The sequence below is a fragment of the Pomacea canaliculata genome, linkage group LG12, assembly GCF_003073045.1.
Source record: "Pomacea canaliculata isolate SZHN2017 linkage group LG12, ASM307304v1, whole genome shotgun sequence".
Taxonomy (NCBI): domain Eukaryota; kingdom Metazoa; phylum Mollusca; class Gastropoda; order Architaenioglossa; family Ampullariidae; genus Pomacea; species Pomacea canaliculata.
The window spans coordinates 14,071,608-14,095,430 of record NC_037601.1 but is presented as its reverse complement, the minus strand read 5'-3'; the positions used below and the strand labels follow the sequence as shown (position 1 = coordinate 14,095,430).

At 40.1% G+C, this 23,823-nt stretch overlaps 2 protein-coding genes and 1 non-coding gene across 4 annotated transcripts in view; 2 read left to right on the top strand and 1 right to left on the bottom strand.

Moving 5' to 3' along the window:
- The first annotated feature begins 3,136 nt into the window (after window positions 1–3,136).
- Window positions 3,137–3,259, top strand: LOC112553511. Its single transcript, XR_003097067.1, has one exon. It is a non-coding gene; the product is annotated as a U6atac minor spliceosomal RNA (small nuclear RNA).
- A 323-nt stretch (window positions 3,260–3,582) lies between these two features.
- On the top strand, window positions 3,583–8,804 carry LOC112577174 (protein ABHD4-like). 2 transcript variants are annotated; one of them, XM_025260171.1, is made up of 7 exons: window positions 3,583–3,782; window positions 5,131–5,213; window positions 5,788–6,074; window positions 6,449–6,683; window positions 7,181–7,295; window positions 7,533–7,719; window positions 8,123–8,804. In XM_025260171.1, exons 1-7 carry the CDS (start codon window positions 3,757–3,759, stop codon window positions 8,297–8,299), a joined length of 1,110 nt encoding a protein of 369 aa, XP_025115956.1. In that variant the 5' UTR covers window positions 3,583–3,756; the 3' UTR covers window positions 8,300–8,804. The 2 variants fall into 2 exon arrangements, with proteins under 2 accessions (XP_025115956.1, XP_025115957.1); XM_025260172.1 differs by lacking the exon at window positions 3,583–3,782 and adding an exon at window positions 4,181–4,451.
- Window positions 8,805–22,169: 13,365 nt separating this feature from the next.
- LOC112576771 overlaps window positions 22,170–23,823 on the bottom strand; it is a 114,448-nt gene continuing 112,794 nt past the window's right edge. Inside the window, 1 exon segment of the mRNA XM_025259460.1 lies at window positions 22,170–23,822. Within this exon segment, the coding sequence (XP_025115245.1) occupies window positions 22,293–23,822 (1,530 nt within the window). The 3' untranslated portion in view covers window positions 22,170–22,292.

Here is a 23,823-nt window from a genome sequence, read left to right as displayed (position 1 = left end):
TAAGAGGTGTGGAGATGTTTCCACTCACCGAGAAGAGAGAGCGCGGAGGTGAGTGGAGAGGATGGAGTCTGTGCCCCAATAGACTCGGCAATACGCAAGTCACAGCTATTAGCTACATTTTATTCCATGTCAGGGACTTTACACAATCCTAACTCTTGAAGTATGGAACGATCATGTAATAATAAAATACATCACAGGTTCAAGAAGTAATCAGATTTAAACAGGTACTGCCATTTGAGCATCCCTAACTGTTGCTCCTTTCAGTAACTGTTGTCAGAGTACTTGGCTACCCCTTCAATTTTGGTGGGGAACGAGTTAAAAACAAAAATAAAAAGCGTTTAAAACTAATCACTAGCATAATTCAATAATTTGTAATCTGAACATGCAGTGTCACAATCCTCTTCCTTCCTTATTCCATTCTTCCAAAACCATTCCTCGTGCAAATAAATGCAGTCATCTCAGCAAGCTGTTGTTTTCTGGCCATCGTCTGCTGGACGCCATCACCTACCAACTTCTTGTGGGATCGAATCTGTAATCACAAACAGCAAATATTACTGTTGTCTTCCTGGCAGCCGCGACTCTTAAATAAAGGACACAACATTGATAAATCTCTTTAAATTTGCCGAGAAATATTTTTATCCACAAGGTTTAATATAAAGTTTGGAAAAGTTTTGGACATTTTTGAAAGGACATCACAATGCCTGACAGCAGTTTCCACAAATCAAAAAAGTGAAAATCCATTACGCATAAAATGTTTTTTCAGTCGCAATGTTAACGCTGTCTAGATAATAATTACTCATCCTTAAGCAGTAAAAATATTTTAAAATTTTGCGAAAGACGTCTATCAACACACACGCATAGAAATAATTCAAAATAAAAGTGAATAGATTGAAAATCTACGAAGTTTGTGAAAATTGGAAGCGACGTACGAATTTTTTTCAACAATAAAATAGTTCGCACTAAACACAAAAGCACGATAGACAATTCTCTAGTATTTTATCAGAATTTTCCGGTTAGTAGAGCAGAGCTTCCAGAACTGGCACTCAAGCAACTGGATGGTTCGAACTATTCCATCTTTAAAGTAGAATTTTTTCAACACCTACCACAACCCATTGTGTCAGACAGTTCAGTACAGAACTCTGTCAGCCTAGTACAGCCTTCTCCTTACGGAAGAGACTTTAGATGCTGACCTTTATAGGTGAGAAATCTGAGCTGAACTAAAGAGTAAAATACAGAATAGGACTTAGTTAAGCTCTGAAAAAAACCCGTAAAATTTAACCACTACCATTTTGAATGAAATACGGATGTATCAGTTATATGATGCACGTAATTTTTCTTATAAACTCTATCTTTACTTTTGCACTGAAACTTGGTCTGTTGTCTGAGTGTGATATGAAAGCACTTTCCTACCAAACCAACCAGGAATTTCGTTCGTGTGTGAGGAGGACACGCAGCGCCTGATAATGGCTGGGTGACCCAGAGGACAAGCGATAGATGGCACTACCAGAAGATAAAGCAGACTGTACCGTTGATTGACGTCGGGTGGATGTCATGGTGGTGAGAATGACCCCAGCATCGGGCGGAGAACAGCTACGTGTCAGACACCCGGACAAGTGGTGAACAAACACGCAACACAATCGCATCCACGACTACACGATGAGCAAACAGGGAAGATAATCTCATCCCGATGTTCCCTGCCTCCATGAAGACAATGGCCTGCACGCACTCCCGTCCAAATACACAAGGCAAAATGTAATTTCTAATTCTATATTCAGCATAGAAAATTTCCATTTCCAAGCATGTAACAACACCACATCTGGAATTAACAGCAAAGTATGCAACCGCCAAAATTTATTTCAGTGCCGTTGAAAACTGTCCTTAGTAACACATATTTGCAAACTGTAGTTGTGTCCAGAGAAGTTTCTGTTGATAACATGCGCTGTGTTTGGGCGATTCAAAGTCTGCCTGACTTGCACAGCCATATATTCATGGACACCATTTTTCCCTCCCCATCATCTAACTCACCACCTCCACCACTTTATCCTCCAGCCACTCAGATGTACGCGCTGACAAATTCGTGCACTAGTTTCCACCCCTGGTGTCAACAGCCAGATAAATGTTTACAATGTAACACACTCAAAGCCATCACTTTTTTCGTTTTTTTTTCTGGGGGGGGGGGGAGGGGGGAGAAGGTCATTTTGTGTTACACCTTATTTAAGTCTATTTAAAAGGTGAGTTCCTTCCTCACATGGCGACAGAGCGGAGGTAGTCTGCGGGAGGGTCACGACAGCACCCTTGCCTGTGTCATTTCTGTCTCACGGGGCTACGGTGAACAACATTAGCAAACAAAGCAGCGGCTGAGTTGGAGAGTCTACTTCTCTTCTGTCTATCAAGCCCTTGTAGCCAACAAGAACCCTCGATATGGAAGCGACAGTCGTCAAGCGTTCCCGATGGCCTCAACACTATTACTGCTTGCCTCTTAGAAACTGTTGCTAAGTGTTTCTTTCACGCATTCATGGATGTGCAAAAAGATGTAAAAAGAGATATGTTTGGTTTATAGACCACAGGATTGCTGTTATTGTTTTTCTACTCTTAAGCTAAAATTTTAAAAAATTTATAACTCTATCATGTATGGTTCGAAGTTGAAGCATTATAATTTTCGATTATAATAATGTAGCTATCATAAATAAAAATAAAATACAGACTATCGAGTGATACTCGTTCTATTTCTGAGGAATGTAAGAACAGTATTGTAATCCCAAATGTACAACAAAAAAACCTTTTTTCTTCAACTGTAGACAAGCTAGTCACAGAACGAAGCAAGTCAAGGGAAACAACCCCTATTTGAAAATATGACCTAAAGCTTCCAGAGTTGCAACCAACAAACCACACAAAATAAAGGGAGGTGATTTTACAATATTGTTCTCGTATTTCTCAAATAATAGCTTAAGTATTTAAAAAAATATTTTTTATTTTTAAGAATTTTTTTAAAACTATAATGCAATTTAAATTTATTAGAATTATATTAAAGTTTTATATAATTAATGTACACATAATATAACTATATTTTGCACCTTTAAATTTTATTATTAATAAAAGTGTTATATAAATACTTTCCGGAACACTCGTAGAGACTGTGTTGTAAGAAAGGAGAGAAGGTTAGCACTCCCCTTGATAAGGACGGACGGGACCCTTGTGGTCTTTATAACACACAAAGGCAAGTGTCTCCTTACTTCGGAGGCACACCTTATTTTTTTTTTCTTGTCTCACTCCTCTTTCTTGCTTACATGATTAACTTCAAAGGATATATTTTAAATGGTACACATTTTGTGCATGTGATGAGTTGTGAGTTAGATTGTGTTGATTGACTGCAGAAGTCATAAGTTTATCTTGGTGTGAAAGCGGTCTTCGGGAAAAATTAAGTTGCATTGCCGAAATCAGGAAAAGTTAATATTTTTGGAACAATGTAATAGCGTTTGCGTAATGTTGGACCTGACACCAAGGTGATCATCTTTTCTTACACTGAATATGCACTCAAGCGGTACTTTAAGTTCATATGTACCAAACGTAAGGACTGACGTCAGCACATTGCGGAAGCCCTTACACGGCTTACAGATAGCAGAGTCATGCCAGTCCCGTCTTCTTCATGACACCTCAGGTTCAGGGGAAAAAACAGTGATTTTGGTATGGAAAGTTGTTAAAATCAAATCAGCTGTGGTTGGCTTTCGAGTTCCTGCGACACAGACGTTGCTTAACATGACGCAACGAGACAATGTCACCAGGTGAGATCGAGTTGGCTGCAGTCAATTTTTGTAATTTACCGATATAACAGTTTACTTGTACTCATTTAGATTTCTGTTTAATATTTAAAAGTGTTTATTCACTTGCGTATTTTTAAGACTCTGTGATGATTTCTTTATATAATCTTTGTATAAGTAGATTACCGTGCCGCAGACGATCGAGAAAAGTCGGTGAAGCTTTGTGTATCGTCTAAACAAGAGTACATACACCCTTTCGACGCCAACTGCGCATGAATAGGCCTAACAAGATATAGTCCACAACACTACCAATGATATCTTTGATGGGTTTTCATATCTCTAAATGATAGATATATTTTAGAAATCATATAAATGGTCTGGACTGGTTTCTTAGCGGACACTAAGCATGCCTTCAAGAAAATTTGGATGACCCGTTGACCCGGAAGTTTATTCTAACAGAACTACCTTATCATGCAGACGAACGCTTAGGTCAAAGATCTCGGCAAGTGCAGCAAAAGCGAAGAGACACGTTGAATTAGAAGTTTGAATCATGTCTCTAGAAAACACATTAAGAAGTCTTAGAGGACTGGTAATCGAAAATAGAAGGAAATGGATGGGTGATGTAGGAACTGGAATTCCAGCGACCATACTAGTGATTGTCGTCAACATTATCCATTTTTTCGCCATCTCACTGTAAGTAATATTTTACCTATACCTGGCTAATAGCAATCTGATAGTTATGGTTCAACCGAACGCACCGACGTTGACACTGTAGAGTCATAAAGAAGCCGTGCATCACTGAAGAACTGCATTCTTTTTTGTTGTTTGGCTTGGCACCTTTTAATTGAGTGGGGAAAAGCACTTTTATGATGACTAGTAACAATTAAAACTGCATTTTACAATCAGTAATAAACTTGAAAAGTTAATTTTAACAATTTCACGTTTTAATTGGTCATCCTTCACTAATCAGATTTCCTATTATTTTATCAACATATATTTTCTGTGTGCTGACATCTTAACAACTTCAGATTCAGTCAGAAACTCCACTACTCCATCTTCAAACCCCATCCCCCTTTCTTTCCGATCTGTTGGCTACTAAGTCCCTTCTCCTCTGCAGAATCACAACACTGTCAGTTCCTGTTAACCAATTCCTCTTAGTGTTTTCCAAAATTTTTTTTTTTTAACCAGTCATCAGTACTGTAGTTTATCCTTCCATCCTTTGTACATTGTCCATGTCTTGTTCTTGTCTTAAGTGCTATATAAATCACATGTTTTTATTATTATTATACTAAATATATATAAAATATTTACCTGAAAAGAGTTGTTCCACAGTGCTATTTAGCACCGTAATGCATTTTTTTTTAAATAATAGGAATTGCTTCAGTCTCCGAGGGTTTCGCTGGAAACAGACATCAGAAGCAGAACTTGCAGAAGTTGATAGCAAAATCCTTTCAAGTAAGACATGTGTTGCCTAATCATCATTACCTTTTAATTATTTAATTGTAATTACCTTTCAATTTGAATATATTTTTTCTTTAAAAAACATCTATGTGCAAGATTCTTTTCCTTAAACATTTGCAAGACAATTATTATAAATAAAGTAAACATGAAAACAAGGTAATATGTGGAAATCATGCTTTATTTTTTTGTGTGTTTCATTTTCTGATTTTAAAGGCTTTACAATATTGTTGCATGCTCACCATTTGTAGCAAATTACTGCAAGTTTGATTTTTATTCCATAATTTAAATGGAAACTTTTGTGCTTGTCACTTATGACTTCAAAAACCCTTTAGTTTTAGCTCTAACTCTAACAGCAAACAGCTCTAATTGCAAATAAGACTTAATTTGTTCCATGAAATTTTTTAATTTATCAAACACCGCTAAAGTGATATCTGAATAAGATCCAGTTTAAAGAAATTAAAGAAATACTTCTTTCAAGCTGACATCTGAAAAAAATCAAAAAGCCATATTTTATAAATGGCTGCAAATTGGTTCCAGTGTCTCTATAGCTTAAATCAGTTTGTTCCAGGTATGCCATGTGTGAGTGAGAAGAAGATGGTACAAATCAGCAACGACCAGCACTTGTGGTCCACTGTATCTAATCCTAAAGGTCAAGGAACTCCTTTGTTGATGGTTCATGGCATGGGAGGGGGTGTTGGGTTGTGGAGTATGAACTTGGATGCTTTGAGTGAAAATCGTCCTGTCTATGCGTTTGACCTCCTTGGTTTTGGCCGCAGTTCACGTCCTCGATTCAGCACTGATCCTGTTGAAGCAGAAAATATGTTTGTCAACTCTATTGAAGCCTACCGGGAGAAAGTGAGTGTGTTAATATTGTCGTTAACAAGTGAAAGTAATGTCTTTATATTTCATCTTAGTCACAAAATTCTAACAATTATTTTTTTATTCCAGCCTTAAGCTCCTTTAAAAGCTAACTGATATTTTTGTATGATGGCTGATGCTCTGTACTTTGTTGAATGAAAGTCTAATGTCAAATGACTCGGATTTTAAATTTTTATCCACAAAGAATAGCCTCTTTTTTTGACTCAGATTATCTTATAAGTATGTGTCTTTGCCTTATGTTGTGAAAGTGTTGTTTCAGGCAAAACCCTGAAATTTCTCTCTACAACACAATTATTGTCATGACATCATGTCATATTGATTATTGCATTTTCTTTATTTTTCATTTGTAGATGGGTCTAGACAAAGTGATCTTGCTGGGACATAGTTTGGGAGGATACCTCTGCTGCTCCTACACAATTCGTTACCCACAGCATGTCAAGCATTTGATCCTTGCTGACCCCTGGGGGATGACCGAAAGACCCAACAGTGATGCAGTGCGCAATTACTCGATATCTGCCCGGATCTTCTTTCGTATCCTGTCCCCATTTAATCCTATGGCCACCATCAGAGGCGTGGGTCCTTGGGGTGAGTGAGAAACAAACGTAATGACGAACATTTTCAAATGAGTTCATATGAGAAGGCATAAAGAAATTGAGGAAAACTGTAATTACTTGAAATGTAGAAAGTAGCGTACTCAGGAAAACTTGTCAGCAAAGATGCTTATGGTGTATTCATGCATATGCATCCCAGTAGGGGATACTCTAAAGAAAGAAACTCTAGTCTCTCCTGAGGCTGTTTTTCTGCATGGACTATCTCCCTTAGTCCACTTTATAGTGTCTGTTGCATGTCTTTTGCATTTGAAGTGAAAGGAAAACGGGGCAGTTGAACACAACTTTGAGGCAGCTCATTTGTTGCTGTTTTCATGTGAATTCTTGAATGGGAACATATAAATTGCACACAAATATTATATTAATTTTATGAATTTTGTTTCGCCTTGTTATTTTTAAGTTGTGAAAGTCAATGTTTGAAAGTTATTTACTGAACGAACACATTGACGTCATTTTTCTATCACTCCATTGCAGGTCCCTCACTGGTTAGAAAATATCGTCCTGGTTTGGCCCAGATTTTCAGCACTAAGTGGGGAGATGACACTCTGCTTCATCAATACGTGTATCATTGTAACGCTCAGACTCCAAGGTTAATCTTTTTGTTCAGACTCTGAAACTCAGTTTTATGGAAAGTAGTGGAATCTTCATCTGTTTCCTTTTACCACAATTAGGGATCTTGTATTTCTGTCTCAAAAGAGCAAAGACATAGATCAATAGCCTTTAATTTGGTTTTCTTTGTTTATGTAGATGTTGTTAGATGCAGTCAGACCTACCACTTTTTAAAGTTTTTGCTGTTGATATTGTATCAAATTTGTGTTTTTCACAGTGGCGAAGCTGGCTTCAAGCATTTGTCATGGAACTTGGGTTGGGCACTACGGCCAATGATTTCTCGAATCCACCAGATTTCTAAGGAGATCCCAATCACCTTTATCTATGGGTCTCGCTCATGGATGGATCGTAAAACAGCATGGGATATAAAAAATATACGACATGGCTGCTACGTAGATGTTCAGGTAAAGCAAAATTGAGCATGCTGACAAAACTTCATTTATTTAGAAGAATTATATCTTTTATTGTATGAGATTATTTTCAGGTACATTTGGGCTGTCTAACTATTGTTCATAATCTTGTGGATTAATGGATTTGTCTGAAAATCAGGCCTTAATTGAAAAATTTTATTTGTCACCAATTTTTTTCTTCTCAATGCTGTAGATTGCATGTAGATGAAGACGTAAAAGTATGTAATTTGAGTGTGAAGTTCTATAAACTTAGTTGTACACTTGATGCATTCTTAAGCGTGTAATATTTGTGAGTATGATACATGCAAATGTATATACAAATATATGCTGTTGATTTGAAGTTAAGTGTATGATATTTAGGAGTGCAAATATCTATCACATTGAAATATTCATAAAGGTGCTACGGGGTGCTGGACATCATGTGTATGCTGAACGTCATGACCTCTTCAATCTCCTTGTTAAAAGCATTGCCTCCAGTGTTGACAAGGGTGAGCTTCCAACATTTGACACAAAGCTACTGCAGATCATACGTGACTTTCCATCAGACGCTGACCAGCCTGATGATCAGTATTGACATTGACCAGGTTCCAGGCCATGGGGATGAAAATACAGCCAGTCTACCGGAGCAGAATTTGGCTGGCAATGCAGAGATGAATTCTTCGAGAACCTCTGGTCATGGGGATGTTTGAGTGGAGGAGAAGGGAGAAACCTGCAAAGTTCAGCTGTTGTGAATTTGACATCTAGTGGAACTAAGATAAACAAGAAAGTTATCTTGATAATGACTGGCAAAAACAAGCTGCGGAAAATAATTTTGAAAATCAAAACAGATGAGTGTTTGAAAGCAAAAACAGGTTTGATGAACATTTGTTATATGGTACAGATTTGACTGAAATATAATTTAAGATCTAAGTAATATTAAAAGTAAATATGATCTGCGAAAAATTTTCCCAGTCTAATGTATTTGATATGATTTATATAATTCTCTTTCATTGGGTGCAAAAGTGTATGTAGAATCTAGGAAAAAAAATGATCAGTAGAAAGCATTGGACATTTTAATACATTTTGCTTACTTATATAGGCTTAGTTCAAGACTTACAGGGAGAATGTTTTGGGGATCTCAAGAGCTGAAGATAATTTAAACATTGAACTAACTGCCAGATAATTGAATGTGGTTAGCATGAACTGTGTTGGGATGGATATAGCATCTTTTATGGTTGGATGATAGGTGAAAAAATATTAATCCAAAGCTCTTTGCCTGATAGAATTTGGGGAGACTTTGCTGGTCTGTGAAGCTTGTTTACTGGTTAACCCCCCCATCCCCCCACTTCCTTAGCACAAATGATTCTCGATATATCTCAGAACCTCAAAACATCAGAAAGAGATCTGGGCTCCACCTTTACATTCCTTGCTTTAGACACAGTGGGCCACTTACTACCAGCTGCTATGTCAGGGAGCTCTTTACCTTTTACTTTTAATAATAATGTCAAAATTTACACAGTGTATGAGGTATGGATAGATACTGCTTTTAAATTAGTTGAAAAAGTAACCATTTAGAAAAATAAAAGTGCTGCTTGTCTGTAGAGAAAAGTTGATCACTCTGCTTGTATCCAAACTCTTAAAAGATTTCAGATGAGAAAATAGGAGTAAACGTGGAGGAAGAGCAATAACAAATGTAACAATAACAGAAAAATATATATTTTTAAAAATCTTAATTAACATGCTGTTTCTATTTTAGGCTCTTCACACATTAATTTAACTGGATATGTGACATTAAGTGATTTTGTGCATTTTGAGTTCAAACACTTTTGTAAATATTTGTGTTTCTGTTTGGAACACATGTCCTTTGCAAGTGATTTCAAACCATTTAAACAAACAGCATGCATAAATGAAATTAAAAACAGTTAATTTCACATTCACATAGGATTGTTTTAGCACATCCAAGGAAGCTATGTGGACGATTTATTCTTATGATCTTTTTTAAAATCATTTTATATATGACCAATTCAATTTGTATAATAATTGATGTATGTTCAGCTGATGCTAAAGTTCATCAGGAACAGATGTGACAAGACATCAGGAGTAGTGTTGTCCGTTAGATGTTAGTGATCTACAGGAACATTTAGATGAATTCAATTTCTGTGATGATTAAAAGGATGTCAGGATAAACTTCTCTTTCAATTAGTAACATCTTTGAAAGGCTACCATTGTCCTTGATAAGGAAGCTAAGTAAATGTAAAAAAAACCCCACAATATGGCTATATATGCTTGATAATATAGGGAAACATCATCTTCTGGTAGTCATATAGCACTGTTTTATGATTTTTATCCTACTAAAGAATATAGAACCAGCCAGAGAAGTGTAAAAAAAGAAAAAAACTAACAGACCTAAAAAGAATTTTCTGCTTCCAGAAAGGATGTTAAAGTGGTCAGCATCACCATGTTGATCTTGATAAATTGGAGGTTATGTCATTGTTGGTTACTGAGGTACTAGTGTATTTTGTGCATATTTTATGTACAACTTCACTGGGGTTTGTTTAAATCATTTTCAGCATTTGTGTGCGGGTTAGTTTATTTCTTGTTACTCTTTCATAGGGCCGCTTTGTGTGCGGGTAATATGAACATATTTTGGGAAACAAGTGAATTTTTAAAAAAATAAAAAAAGATAAATTTACAGATGCTGTTATTTTTTAATCTATACAAATTTTATTCAACATTTAACAAAAACAAACTGTGTAAATTATCTGATATTTTGATGACAAAGATGTTCACACATTTGTTTCTTCTGAATCTATGATTTGTGTTAAACACATTCGATAAAAAATGATGTCATGATTTTTTTTTAATATCATTCTGAAGGAAATAAGCTAATGTGTAACTTGTATTTTTACTTATGCTGTGAGCAGCCTCTTATTTTCCTGAAGCAACATTTTATATTACATTATAGAAGGATATATAGTGGGGTTTTTTTACCCTTTAGTTAGGTTTAAGGTTTCATGCTTTTAAAAATCTGTCAGTGAGACTTTCACATGCATTCATGCACATTGTAGCAACATTCATTTATTCCAATGTATACAACACTGCAAAACAAGTAGAGAGAGTCTGTATGCATGTAATTTTTTTTAATTTATTGAAGAAAAGTGTGTTGTTTGATGAGAGGCCAAAGAATTCAAAATAAAACAAATATGACATTCTACACTGAAACAAGATGAACCAAAAACTCATTTTTAAAATAGGAATAAACTAAAAGCATTATATATTTGAACTTTTCCCACATTACATAAAAATGTATTGAGTATAGTCTTAACTCTTCCAAGTCATCAAATTGAGTGTCTTGATTATTAATGGTTCTCTTTGCAGTGATGACCAATCTTGATTGAGTTAAAACATTACAGCACCCTAAACTCTCTTTTATCATGTATATGAATGATGCTGACAATTGTCTAAAGTCATCTCCACCATGTTTTCTAAAATATAGAAACAGTTTTTTATTAAGTTACAATGTTTTTTTCCATGTGATAAATGGCTATTGTTGTAAAAAATTATAGAAATATTAATTTTAACTTTGTTTTATTGAAGCTAATTAAAAGATGAACAGATAATTTTTGTATGGTTTTTAGGTGTTCTTGCTATATCTTTGCTGCAGTTTGTGAAGAATTTATGCTGTAAAATGATAGCAATTGTACAACACCTGTCTTCTATGATCTGCACTAGCTGCTGTTTGAAGTGCTCCATGACGGCATTGTCTTCAAAATCTTCCCTCAAGTTGATCATTCAGCTCATCTTATATGGACGTCCTGTAGGTCATCAGATGAGACAAAATCTGATAACAGCTAATGTCCCTTCACAGGTGCCTTGCTCTATCACTTGGTACAGAGACTACCTTTGAGGCTGACCTTACACCAACCTATTTCAAGAATACTTCCAGTAGCAAGTAGCATTTTTATTATTCTGTTACTGTATGTCCACTCATCCTTTTCTGAAATTTATTTCCAGCAGAACATGCATCTTTCATTATTATTATTATTTTAATCAAAAAGGAGATGCATGACTGCAGCCATTCACACACGTCTGCATATGTGGTCGTAGCATAAAACAGGGGAAGTAAAAGCGTTTTTGCCAGAGTTTAGGAGAATGCTCTCCCTTGAACCACCTACTAGTACAGTGTAGCTGCATATGAGGACAGATCCGACATTTTTCGATCGACTGAAAACTTTAACACACTAAGCCTCTGTGGAAGTACAGTCATGTGACGTGTGGTCACTCCACATTAGATAACAGTGGTCAGAATTAAGCAGTGAATCTCTAGTGTCGAGTGGATCTTTTATGTAGAATTGGATTTACTCGACATTTATCTCGGATTTATTCACATGCCACTATATGTCCCTAGTTTATAACTAAATTAGTGATTCAAATCAAATTAGTGGCCCATTTGTGTAAATGTAAAAGATAAACCTGGCAAGTAGATGGAGTAGAGGCAAGTCTGTCATAACCTGATATGAATCATATGATACAGTCTGGATCAGATTCTTTAAAGTGACTGAACTACAATTAAGTACAGCAAATGTTAACTATGATTTATGAATGTCAGTTGAAACTTGTCTCGGACCTTGTCGAGTTCTCCTCTTTCTTTTTGATCCTTCTATGTCAGTTCCTCTTTTCGCAAACAGAGTTCGCCAAGCATTGGTTTGTTAGCCCACTATTACAGAACGAATGTTTATTTGAGCACGTTTGGCGAAGATTTTTTTTTAATGAAATTGATGTAAAAACTTTGACAAAAGTGCTTTGTTTATATTTGTCTGGTTAACAACGGCTTTTTAGGTACGAGAACTCAATTTTCAATGTATTAAACTTGGGTAAAGCTTTCCACTGACTGTACATTGTCTCACTTGTTCCCTACTGGTCCCCGTGAAGAGCAGAGTCCCACCCTTGTAGGTTCACCAGGAGCCTTTTCTTGCTAAAAGTCAAGCGATGAGAGTTGACCTAGTTCGGCCCTGTGACCCGGGACAACATTGTAAGGCCATCTTTTAGTGTAATTTAGAGGTGGACAGATGAAGGAACATGTGAGTGGTCGTTCCGTACGGAGCCTGCTGATCACTGCCCAAAGACAGGGGTAAATGGTGTACCTTGCAGGCCATTATGTCTATCCCTTTGTCCCCGTCTCCCCCAACCACTAATATCGGCGCACCAGCAAACCCTTTCCTCAGTTGGTTCCAGTGAAGGGATGAATAAATGGATGGAGAGATGAATGAAAATGACAGCAGTGAAATTTAACAGAGAAAGGGGACTTTATTTATTTGTATTTACTGCATTAACTTGAGGTTAGGAGCATTTTGTTCTCTTAGTTATTAATATTATTGGCTTAATGGGTGTAACATGCGGTCATCGTAAAAGTATAATTATACTTCATGCACTACTGTCTAAACCCAACGGACCATATTCACTGCAGTGTCTGCAGCGCCACCAACCACTTTTCTGGCACCGAGACACAGCAAAAAGATACTATCATGTCCATTTAAATATTACGGAGGAGGCTTGACATGCTCAGTTGCTGGCCTTACACACCTAGCTATAATGTGCATGATGTAGACACTGAGTTCCTTTCTCCTGACATTTGTTTTCGGGTTATAATATTAAATAAAATATGGGTCTGGAGTTACTTATAAAATTGACGTATAGTCCTACTATTAATGATGGGAGAAATATTCATTATACAACTTAATGCCTTGTGCCCAGAAATGTCTCGTTGTTTGCCTTTGAGTCCATGCTGGCTCCGAGTACAGTGATATTATGATTAGAGTATGTGAGACTCAAGTTTCTCGCCATTAAAATGTATCTGTTTCTGTTTGCTAAACTTTACACTGTCTACACATTCATCATCAAGCAATTCATCTGTATTGTGGTTAGAATCATGTAAAAGGTATTTGTTTGTAAAACTCTTTTCCAGGAATTAAAGGATTGGTGTGTGTGATGATGAAGAATACCTTAATGACGCTTTGGGGAATCAACATGCAGCTTACACAAGATGGCATTTTGCTACATACCAACACCTGATGATATATTAAGGTGAGCTGGTCTAGTCCTGCTAACAGGTTTCACCACATCATCATCATCCATCAAACCACAAAATCCGCTGAGGACGTGGCTGCGTCCCAGCAACGCTTTACGGTTGATGAGAATACTACATACACTGTCACAACATTATCACTGACATTCATTTGACCATCGCACCATTCCTCTGTAGCTTTTCTCCAGAATGCCGAATATTTCGAACCAGCTCTCGACCGAAGCTGTTTAGGTCATGGCAATATAAGAACACGGTTCTCTGACAATAAAATGCTGTTTTCCATTATTCATACTGACAATCTGCCAGTAACCGCCATGTAATACTGACAATATCAATGAGCATTGCATTATTTTTATGAAATATTTATAGGCTCGGAAATGTTATATTTATTGAAGCTGATGAAAAAGCATTCAGACTAGCAAACAGGCTTCGTCATCGTCGTCGACATTTATTTCACCATCCAGCTTATTTCTTTTACCTCGATGCCGCATCCCCTCCACGTACCCCTACAGGACCGTCTTCGGTATGGTGTCGTGTCAAGCGACATGGAACAAACCATGGCTTTTCACCACTTGGCAGTGGTGAGGACTTATTTTCCTGGGACCACTAAGACTAGTGACTACCCTGAGCACAAAATTGTTTTGTGTTCTCTGTGAGAGATTCCGAGGACTTACGAACGCTTGGATCCGTTTCGGTGAGCAAGGTCTACATTTCACAACCACACAGCAGGATGCGGCCGTTGAGGTACCGCAAGTATTTGGTGTCGAGGTTTCTGCTTCCCGTATTCTGGTTGGTATGGGCATCGCTGTTGTGGTTCTGCGAGTGTCTGCCGTGCCGGTGCCATCCTTGGAGAGCGTAGCGCCTGGGTTCTCAAAGCTCCTCGAGCTGTGCTCGGTTCATGAAGATCTCTTGCTTGCTGTTGCCCTTCTTTGTTCCTGCCTGTTCCTTTAGTCTTCGTCGATACTCCCTTCAACACTCCTTCTAGTTGTTCATAGAACTCCTCCACTACTTGGTCTTCATGCATGGAGGTCTGAGAATTCATCGTTATCATCAATTCATGGTCCCTTTTTTTTTGTGTGTCCGATTTTTGTATACGTGCATATATTTTCATTCTGATGCAGGCTTGACTTTTATCGCGACAGGCATTACTGCGTGCTCTCTCTTTTAATCCCCCGGTGCTTGTGATCTATTCCTTTTGATTGTCAAGGGACATTAGCAGGAAAAAAAGACGAATACCCTTGTCACTTATCTCCTCCTTGTTTCAGCGATGCAGAACACGGGAAGCCGTGCAAAGGGAGATAAGGCATTACTGGCTCTTACATTTTTTATGAACTGATTAGTTCGCGATCACCAGAAGGCACGAAACACGAAAAGAAGAAGTCATATAAGAATTTAGGTATTTCCTTCTTGTTAATCTTTGCTTTTGTGGGACCTCGGTCTGAAAGACATTTCGCTTATTTTTTTTTCTCATATGGTATTGTGTGTGTGCAATTTTTGAAATACGTCTTGTTTTTAATGAAAAACGTTAATTTAAGTCAAAATTTTTATTCTAGGTACCCAAAACATTTTCCATGTGCTACAAATAAGGTATTTTAACACTCTGTAGTAGAAAACTTTTAAATATATTCAAAACAAATATTTTAATTCGTGGAGTAGGTGTCTTCCTCTCTGGCTGAGCTCATCTCAGGGTGTCCCTGAAACTAAATTTGTAGTAACCCAAGAACATTCAACTGAGCAGTTTACACCAAAGTACAGTGACTGCTGATACCCCTCGAGACACACTTTGGCCAACAACTTAATTACTACATCGATTTTTCTTGACTTACGGTGACTTGTCTAATGAATGTGCTGACACCTACATACAAAGGTCCATGGGCGTTTGCTTTTGTTGTAGACTGGGCTTTTCCCACGGCACTCCCGTTTCTCTTGTCCAGATCGTGTCCACGTTGTACATCTTTTCGCCTGTCACAACTTGCTGTATAATCAAGAAGTCCACCGATCAGTTTTACTGATCAGTATAGTATTGGCGAGGATTTTTTACTCTCCAAGTGTGTGTGTGTGTGTGCTCGTGCGCGTGCTTAAAATCTTATTCGAGATTAGGGATGTTAGCCACTGTATGGATGCTGAATTCACCGGCCAGACCTCACACATCATTCTCACTCCTATAAACAAATTAAGATTTTTTTAAAAAGAAAGAGTATGACTCAAATAATAATATGAATATATGTAACACCAACACAGAATCATTTTGGACACCGTAAGTTTATTACCGAAAAAAAGAAAACTGTCAACCGCGCACATATCTTAACATCAACACGTAACAGCACTCTACACCTTTCAGGAAGTACATCTACACGCATGCGCACATAAACAAAGGCCACAGTCAATATATTTGGATACAATTACAATATTTCTGCAATCGTGTTCTTTTCTGAACGTTCACATGTTGCGATTTTGTGGAGAGAAAATAAAAGGTTGTCATGGTTTTTACTAGTAAAAGAGAAAAAAAAATTGTCACATAAGTGGCCATACAAGAACGACAGCAGATATCACTACTGATTAAAGGGAAACAGATATCAGAGTATATATATATACACAAGAATGATGGATACGGTTTTCACAGTTAATTTACCAATATTATTTACATAAGTAAATTTGTTTCTCACACTTCTTATTTAAAAAAAATGAAACAAATTCTATTTCAATAATAAAAATATTTGACTCTTTAGTCTCTCTCCCCATTATTCTCCGCCAAGGGACTAGCGGGATTCCATTTCTCTCTCTCTCACGCGCGCTTGTGTTCTTTCTCGCTCTAGTGACTAACCGCATGTTTGGTTAATCTTCTCAAAACAGTAACGTCTGTATATCTCTTTTTCTCGGGCCCTCGCACATATACATCCCGCAGTTTAACAGTAGTTTTGTAAAGATCATCGACTGAACAGGATTAGTTTCATTAGAGAATTAGAAGACGGGAGAATCACATTCAGTAAAGGTAGCCCAGTAGTCGGTGTTTCCGGCAAAGACTTTTGAAACCGTTGTAAGATAGCAACAAGCCCCTGAATCAGGCCAACAAAACCGGTTTTGACGGCTGGTACTTAGTGTTTGGTTAGCTTACTCTAATGACAACTTTTTTTAAAAAAAAAAAAACGGGGGCAGATGACGTCTAGAAACAAGCTTCTAGGAGTGGATGGTTTGACTGTTCTTTATCGAAACATCTCCGTTAGACGTTTTCCTCAATTTTCTACAGCCAGCTGTCTGCCACACGAATTTAACATCTGGGTCCTCAGTTTGTTGGCTTCATTCCTTTGTAGTGATAACTCGAAGGAAATGTGGTTTTTCCCCCCTTGTTTGACTAAACTATTCTGACATCCTGACATCCTGCCCTCATTTCAACATGCGGTTCTTCTTTTCCAGTCGACTAAGCTTTGTCATTTGAACTGATACCCATTTAAACCTACTCCGAGGACATGGTTCCTTCTTTCGTCAACGATTGTCTACCTTAACACCGACCCCATGCTTGACAACTATTGCCTTAAAACGTAGCTTAGCTACCCGGAGATATTTATCCCCGATCCACAACAACTGTCCCACTGAGCATCCTAAAGGGATTTCTTACAGTCTGAACGAAAAGCGAAGCGAATAGCTTCTGACCTGCCAGGTACCTGCTACCAGACTGATGGATCTCCCTTTAACTTCCGGATCATAGCTGCCCCCTGAGGTTAACCTCGAGCCCATGACCAAAGCATTTATAGGGCTTCAATTCGTGCACACGGTTATCTATGTACAATATACAGATGACCTCACAGCCATAGCAATTCGCTTTTGTTATGGACCTATGACCCCAAGTCGTCATCAGTTAACCAGCCTCTGTACTGTTGACAACATGATTGCTCAAACATCACAGTTTTTCAGTTACTAGGCGCCATAAGCAGACAAAGCACTTAATTAATTTTTTCTTTTTTCGGGAGACAATGTTGCATTTAACAAGATCGTCCATAAGTAAACTCTCTAAGCTTTCATCTTCTCTAAAGATATTTAATGTGAAAAGTTGAAGTAGGATTCAGCAAGTCACATCCGTTTTTATTTCTGGGGCCGTAGTTCAAGAAGTCGAGGTAACTTTACCCCAGAGTTAGCTTTAGACCGAAAGCGTTGCAGGGAAACAACAGAGCTATGAAGTGGGATGATCATCTAGACCAGGGTGGGTAACAACAGGTTCCCAATACTGTATATATAGAGGTCAGAAACAGGAGATGCCTGGCCCAGGATCTGATCTAGACCTTCCATCTTACCTACGGCCCCCGCAGCTATGACTACAGAGGACTCGTCAGGGCTGCAGTTATCAAGCAAACCCGGGTTATACGTGTATCTCCTTCATGAATACGGCCGCAGACGAGCGTAATCTGGAGATAAAACGTGTAAGAAATCCGATCAGACTGAATGTTATTATTGCACGTTACTTCAGGCGGGTCAAATTTTGATTCTGAAACAATCTGGTGTGTGTAAAAACACAGGAACACAACTCACACACACACGCGTCTACACTTAAGTCTACTCAAATGCCCACAACTGAAGATGTGCAGGGAAGCCCATCGCACAGGTTTATCGGATGCGAGAAACCGACACAAAAGTACGTCCTCCAACGTGAATGCTTCAAGCCTTTATTTTACTTTAATCGAAAACAAATGTTGCCTCAAGGAAGCGGAAGTGTTGCCTACAGCCTCACTCCCAAGTGCCTCCCTCTTGCCAGTGTGTTCTCCAGATTGAATCCAGCCCCACATCGTACTTCGCAGAAACCTACAGAGGTTGGGGGCCGTGAAGGTGAGAAGGTAGACAAACTGGCAGGCCGTGGCCCACGACAGGGGAGTGTTTGCTCGCTGCCAGCCATTAGCCAAGGAAGGCAAACGCCTACCGATTGCTTTGAGCCCGCTCTCCCTCCCAAACATAATTAGACCATCCCACGGAGGAAGAAGTAAGATGGCCAAGGACTTGTTTATCTCCCTTGTTTAAACTGTTTTTGTTCCAGTTCTCGTCATATCCTCGCTGCCGTCCCAGTTCTTGGCGTCAGGACAAGATTGAACGAATTGTGAACAAAGATGGCGACTTCGCGCCTTTCAGCCGGACTAGTTGTCTCCCCTGTTGTCTGGTGTCAAGATGCGAGAAGTTGTCTTCCTTCGTGTCAATTTGTACAATTACTTCTCCTTAAAAAGCAACAGTTTTGTTGATTCTACATCTTTTATCTTTCAAGATTTGCCCGCAGCTGTTGCAAAATCTATTTTCTTCCGACGTAAGCCTAATTACCGGAAAAATTGTGCTTTGCCATTAGTTTCCCAGCTGAACTTTTTTTAAAAATTCCATTTAGCTCGAGCTCTCTCCCTCTATTTTTTCTTCTTTCTTTCATACATGATTTTGTGTTTAGAAATGTTTGTCTCCGCCCAACATACTTTTTTTTAAAGGTTTAAAGGTCAAATCTCGCTACAGCGACAAAATGTGGACAAACTCTTTTCAGCACGTGGCACGGTCGGTTCCACCCCCTCCACCTCTGGTGTAAATCAACCCTCGTCTGACGTCGACAATAACATCTCTTTCATCATCGACATATCCAGGGCATTTGATGATCCCTACTCTGCTCCCAAAACACACACACACCAGTCACATGCAACCATAAATCTTTCTTTACTATTCCGCTATAATCCACATGGTAACAAATAACTCCATCCATTCATTCCATCAGCTTAGCACTTGCTGCCATAAACCTTCAAGCCCTCCGGTCCAATTCAGTCCAGTTTACCCTCTGCTCTTTCCAATGTTTGAAAAGAAAACGACTGCACGTGTAGAAACAGTCAAACAAATCTTATTAGTAACTTCAGTACCATTTCGTAGTTTATGTTTCGTCTGTTGGGTTACTGATAAAATTCTATGTTTTTTTTCGGGAAAAACCAGAATTTTGACCAGTGGACAAACGTATTTTATACTGTTGCCACATTATCCAAAAAAATGACCATCAAAATAAGCAGCACAGAACGGTCAGAAAAAAGTTTTGGCAAAGAAATTACCAACACTGAATGTTTCAACGCAGTCGAGAAACAGGAATAATAATCACTTAGTACGAACAAGGCCGTTCTCGAGCACTCAAGACTTAACCCTCTGTCAATAAATAGACGCAGTTCACGCATCTCACAACAACAAGCTGAAGGAATTGTTTTCCAATCCAAAGACAATCTTCTGCGCCATCAAAGAGAACTCGACACGACGACACACTGCTCTGCGTTACACAAAGGACAATCCGATGAAGCTCGCCATCAGATGTAATGCTTACATCCAATATACTTTCGTGTTACACGGTCTGATGGCGGAGCTCGCCGTCAGGTGTAATGCTGAAGTCGTCAGATACTTAAATGCAAGAAACAAATGTGGACAGCGGCAAAAACAGAGCCAATATATTGCAAAAATAAAGTGTCCAGAGGCGTCCCACGCCCCCATCCACTGAAAATCATAATAGCATACATAATTGTTTTGGCATTGAAACACGGTAGCCACCGCAGATTTTGAGTTGTTAACACCTCTAGTTTAAAGAGGCCTGTGCATACGACAGTTTGTTTTTTTTTTAAGACATGGATTACAGGCAAGGAGCTAAAACCAAAACTGCACAGAGATGAAACTAAATGGAGACACGCTGAAAAAGCAAACTTGGGTAACGACCGCACGATAAACGGTTTCCTACTCGCCTAGGAGCAGGTCAAAGGTCAGGAATGGAACATCCCCATCACCTGACCTGTCAGACCTACAGAATAGATGAAATTCTAGTCTAGAGAGGATTCAAAAACGAGATGGAGTGCAACAAAATGGAAAGACAAATAGAGGTTTAAAAAGAAATGACAGCAAATTCTCTGACTAAACATCATCGAACACAAAGAGGAAACTGCAAGCGTCCATCGTCTTATGGACATGAGTTACTACTCCGTAGTCGATCGTCTGATGAACATTTGTCACTTCCATCTCCGTGATTATTCAATCACACGATGAACATGGCTATTGCCACATCCGTAGTTTCTTCTGATGAATATGTAAAACACCAGAAACAATTCTCAGCGAGCTAAAACAATTAAAAGGATAAAACAAAACAAGTGTTTGAGTTGTCAATACACAACACTGCCGATATAAAAGCGCAATAACTTGGCACAAAAATGCAATATTCTCAATTCAACAAAAGAAAGGTTTCTAGAACGAAATGAAAAGAAAACAAAATTACTAAGTGAATATTTAACGAGAAAATACACATTCGCTGAGAGTGGAATAGGAAACTGGTTTTCACGTGCTGTAACATAAATTGTATAGCTACAATAATTACACGAAAATCTTCTAATCTTTTCAATAGACTGAGGACATATAGCAGAATTAGGGAATATACTAATATATTAGGGAGTATATCAATTACTTGAACGAATTATTAACGTATAACGAAAACAAAACAGCCCTGAAGAACTGAATAATAGGTCAGGTCACATAATATTCACCTCATTTCAACGACACATAAAAAAAGATATATAAAAAGATTTGCTTATAGTGATGTTGGCATCATTTCCATATAGAGCTTAGAGGGGAAGAGGAGGGTCTTCACATGGTGACACAGTCGAAGTTTTGTTTAGGGGGAAGCTTGTCACCACTTTCATGACCGCGAGTCACAAAAGCTGCAATTTTTAGAGGTCTGGTTCTTGAGCAGAAACATAATTTCATGGTGCGCGTCTCTCTCCTCAAAGATTGTCTCCTGGCTGTTGAATGTTGGGTGGGGTGGCATGGGGATGCACAGTGATTCCGCCATTAAACGTATCTCTTTGGAATCTCCCTCGTGGTAACCGTAAAAGGCTGAAATTCTCAACAGTGAAGGAAGCACCTGTTTTTTTTAATGTCACCTGTTCACTCAGCTTCCTCCCACGAGCACATGGCACCAGTCCGTGCGTAAATCTTGGTTCCTGAGCAGCAAGAAGAGTACATCACATGTTCTACTCAATTTTTTCTGGAACACGGAAAGCCAACAGTCGCAGGACACTGAAATGTTTTGGGCTGCGCACACAGAACCTTAACACGTGACGATTCTGAACCACACGCGCCATCAGAAAGGTCAGGGTTTCAGTTATAAAACGTGGTTATTGAACACCATTGCACTATTCTCTTTGCATCATGTCACAACAACTGCCCTATACACAACCCCTGGTAACAATTATATCTAAGTAATCGTTCCTAAAACCATTTCCATCGTTCGATGTCCTAATCCATCTTTTTGTAAGGGAAATCCAGAACACAGAATGCTGTTGACTTGCGTATCGTCATACTTTAATGTCATCGCTGTTCTCGTCGTTTCATCGTCTCCAACAGTCTCCATTCGTCGCACATTCATTAGAAGAAACAACACTTGCCAACTTTTAAACAGGCAGGTGCGGAAGAGAGTAGAATGTGGGTATGGGGGATTATGTAGGGATCAAGGCGTCAGGTGAACACGACGAGCTCAATGCCCGAATGTACTCTTACACGTGCTTCGGTACCCCTCGTGACAGGTGAGCACCTGGTCCAGGTACACCTGCCCCAGCCCCGTGCTGGCTACGCCGAAGGCTGCCTCCCCGGCCACGCTGGTGTCCGTGACCATGAACCTGACCTCCAGGCTGGACTGACACGTGCCGCGGCAGTCTTGGCCCAAGGGCGGGATGGGAGTGTCTGCGGAGGTCAGGAACTCGTGGCAGTACACGTTGCTCTGCTCCGTGAAGGTGAAGGTCTCCGTGCGGCCAGCACCTACGTCATTACTGCTATCGGCCGCCACCTTGCGGCGTGTACAGGTGTCGTTGCACGACATGAAATCCCGCAGCACGCGCACGCTCAACGCCTTCTCGTAGGCGCAGATCGCGCACACCTTCAAACGGTGCGTCACCTTGTCCAGCAATTGCTCGTCGGCGCTGGCCGCCATCCCGCCTCCCTGTGCGATGTAAGCGTGGCCCAAGAAGAAGTACGTCACTTCCGGCTGGCCCGGGCAGTTGACGTGCACCATGTCGGCAGCAGTGATGTCGGAGGCCTGCGCGCGGCTGCTGGAAACGGCCGGGTCCGTCCGCAGGTACACGGTCTTCTCGAACGAGGTCAGCGGCTGGGTGGACGGGCAGAAAGCGTAGGTCTTCACGTGGACACTTTGCTGCCGCAGAGACGCGTAGTCATGGAAGGAGGAGGCGTTGGCAAGGATTTTCTGCAGGACATCGAGGGTCAGTGTCTGACGTGCAGCGCCCCCGTCCCCGCCTGCGTTGCTGTTGCCGGTGCTGCTGGCGCTGTTACTGCTAATGCCGCTGGCGTCCCCTCTCGCGGTGCTGGCGCTGGGCGCCTAGGCTGCGCCGGCTGACGTCGCCGAGGGCTTACAGGCCAGGTGCAGGGAGGTCAGCAGCGCGCTGCAGCTGTCGTATACTACGCTATACAGGTTACGAGAAAACTGCCCTTGCGCGTTGTGCGCCATGTTTGCACAAACTTCCTGGCGCTGCAGATCCACTTCCAGCATGTTGTCCACCACGTCGCATACGCGAGCCCACCAGCGCGAGGCGGTCCGCCAGAAGTTGGCCGAAATGCGGGTGGCAGCCGTCGGGTGGATGTACCCGGGAAGAGGGATGAAGAAGTTGGGGCTGGCGTCGCGGAACTCACTGTAGCACACGTCGTCGTCATCTTCCCGCTTCCACGGCAGCGCCACCATGGCCAGGGAGGGCTGTGACTGGAGGGTGATCTCCCCTTGCACGAAGGCGCCGTCGTAGGGGTACTGGCCGCCACACTTGGTAACCTTCACCGGAAGTCGCTGCGCACAGAAGCGAGCGGAAGAGTCTGTCGTGACGTCATCGTCGTCTGCGGCAGCGGCGGCGTCCGCCTCTTCATCCCCTTGCCAATCGTCGCTCAAGCCCGATCCCGCCTCGTTAAGCTCCCGTGATACGTGGCGGAGGGCGTAGGAGTGTACCCCGAGTTGCAGGGTGGCCAGGTAAGAGGTTGGGGTGGCCCGGTCCTCCGCCGCCTGCCGG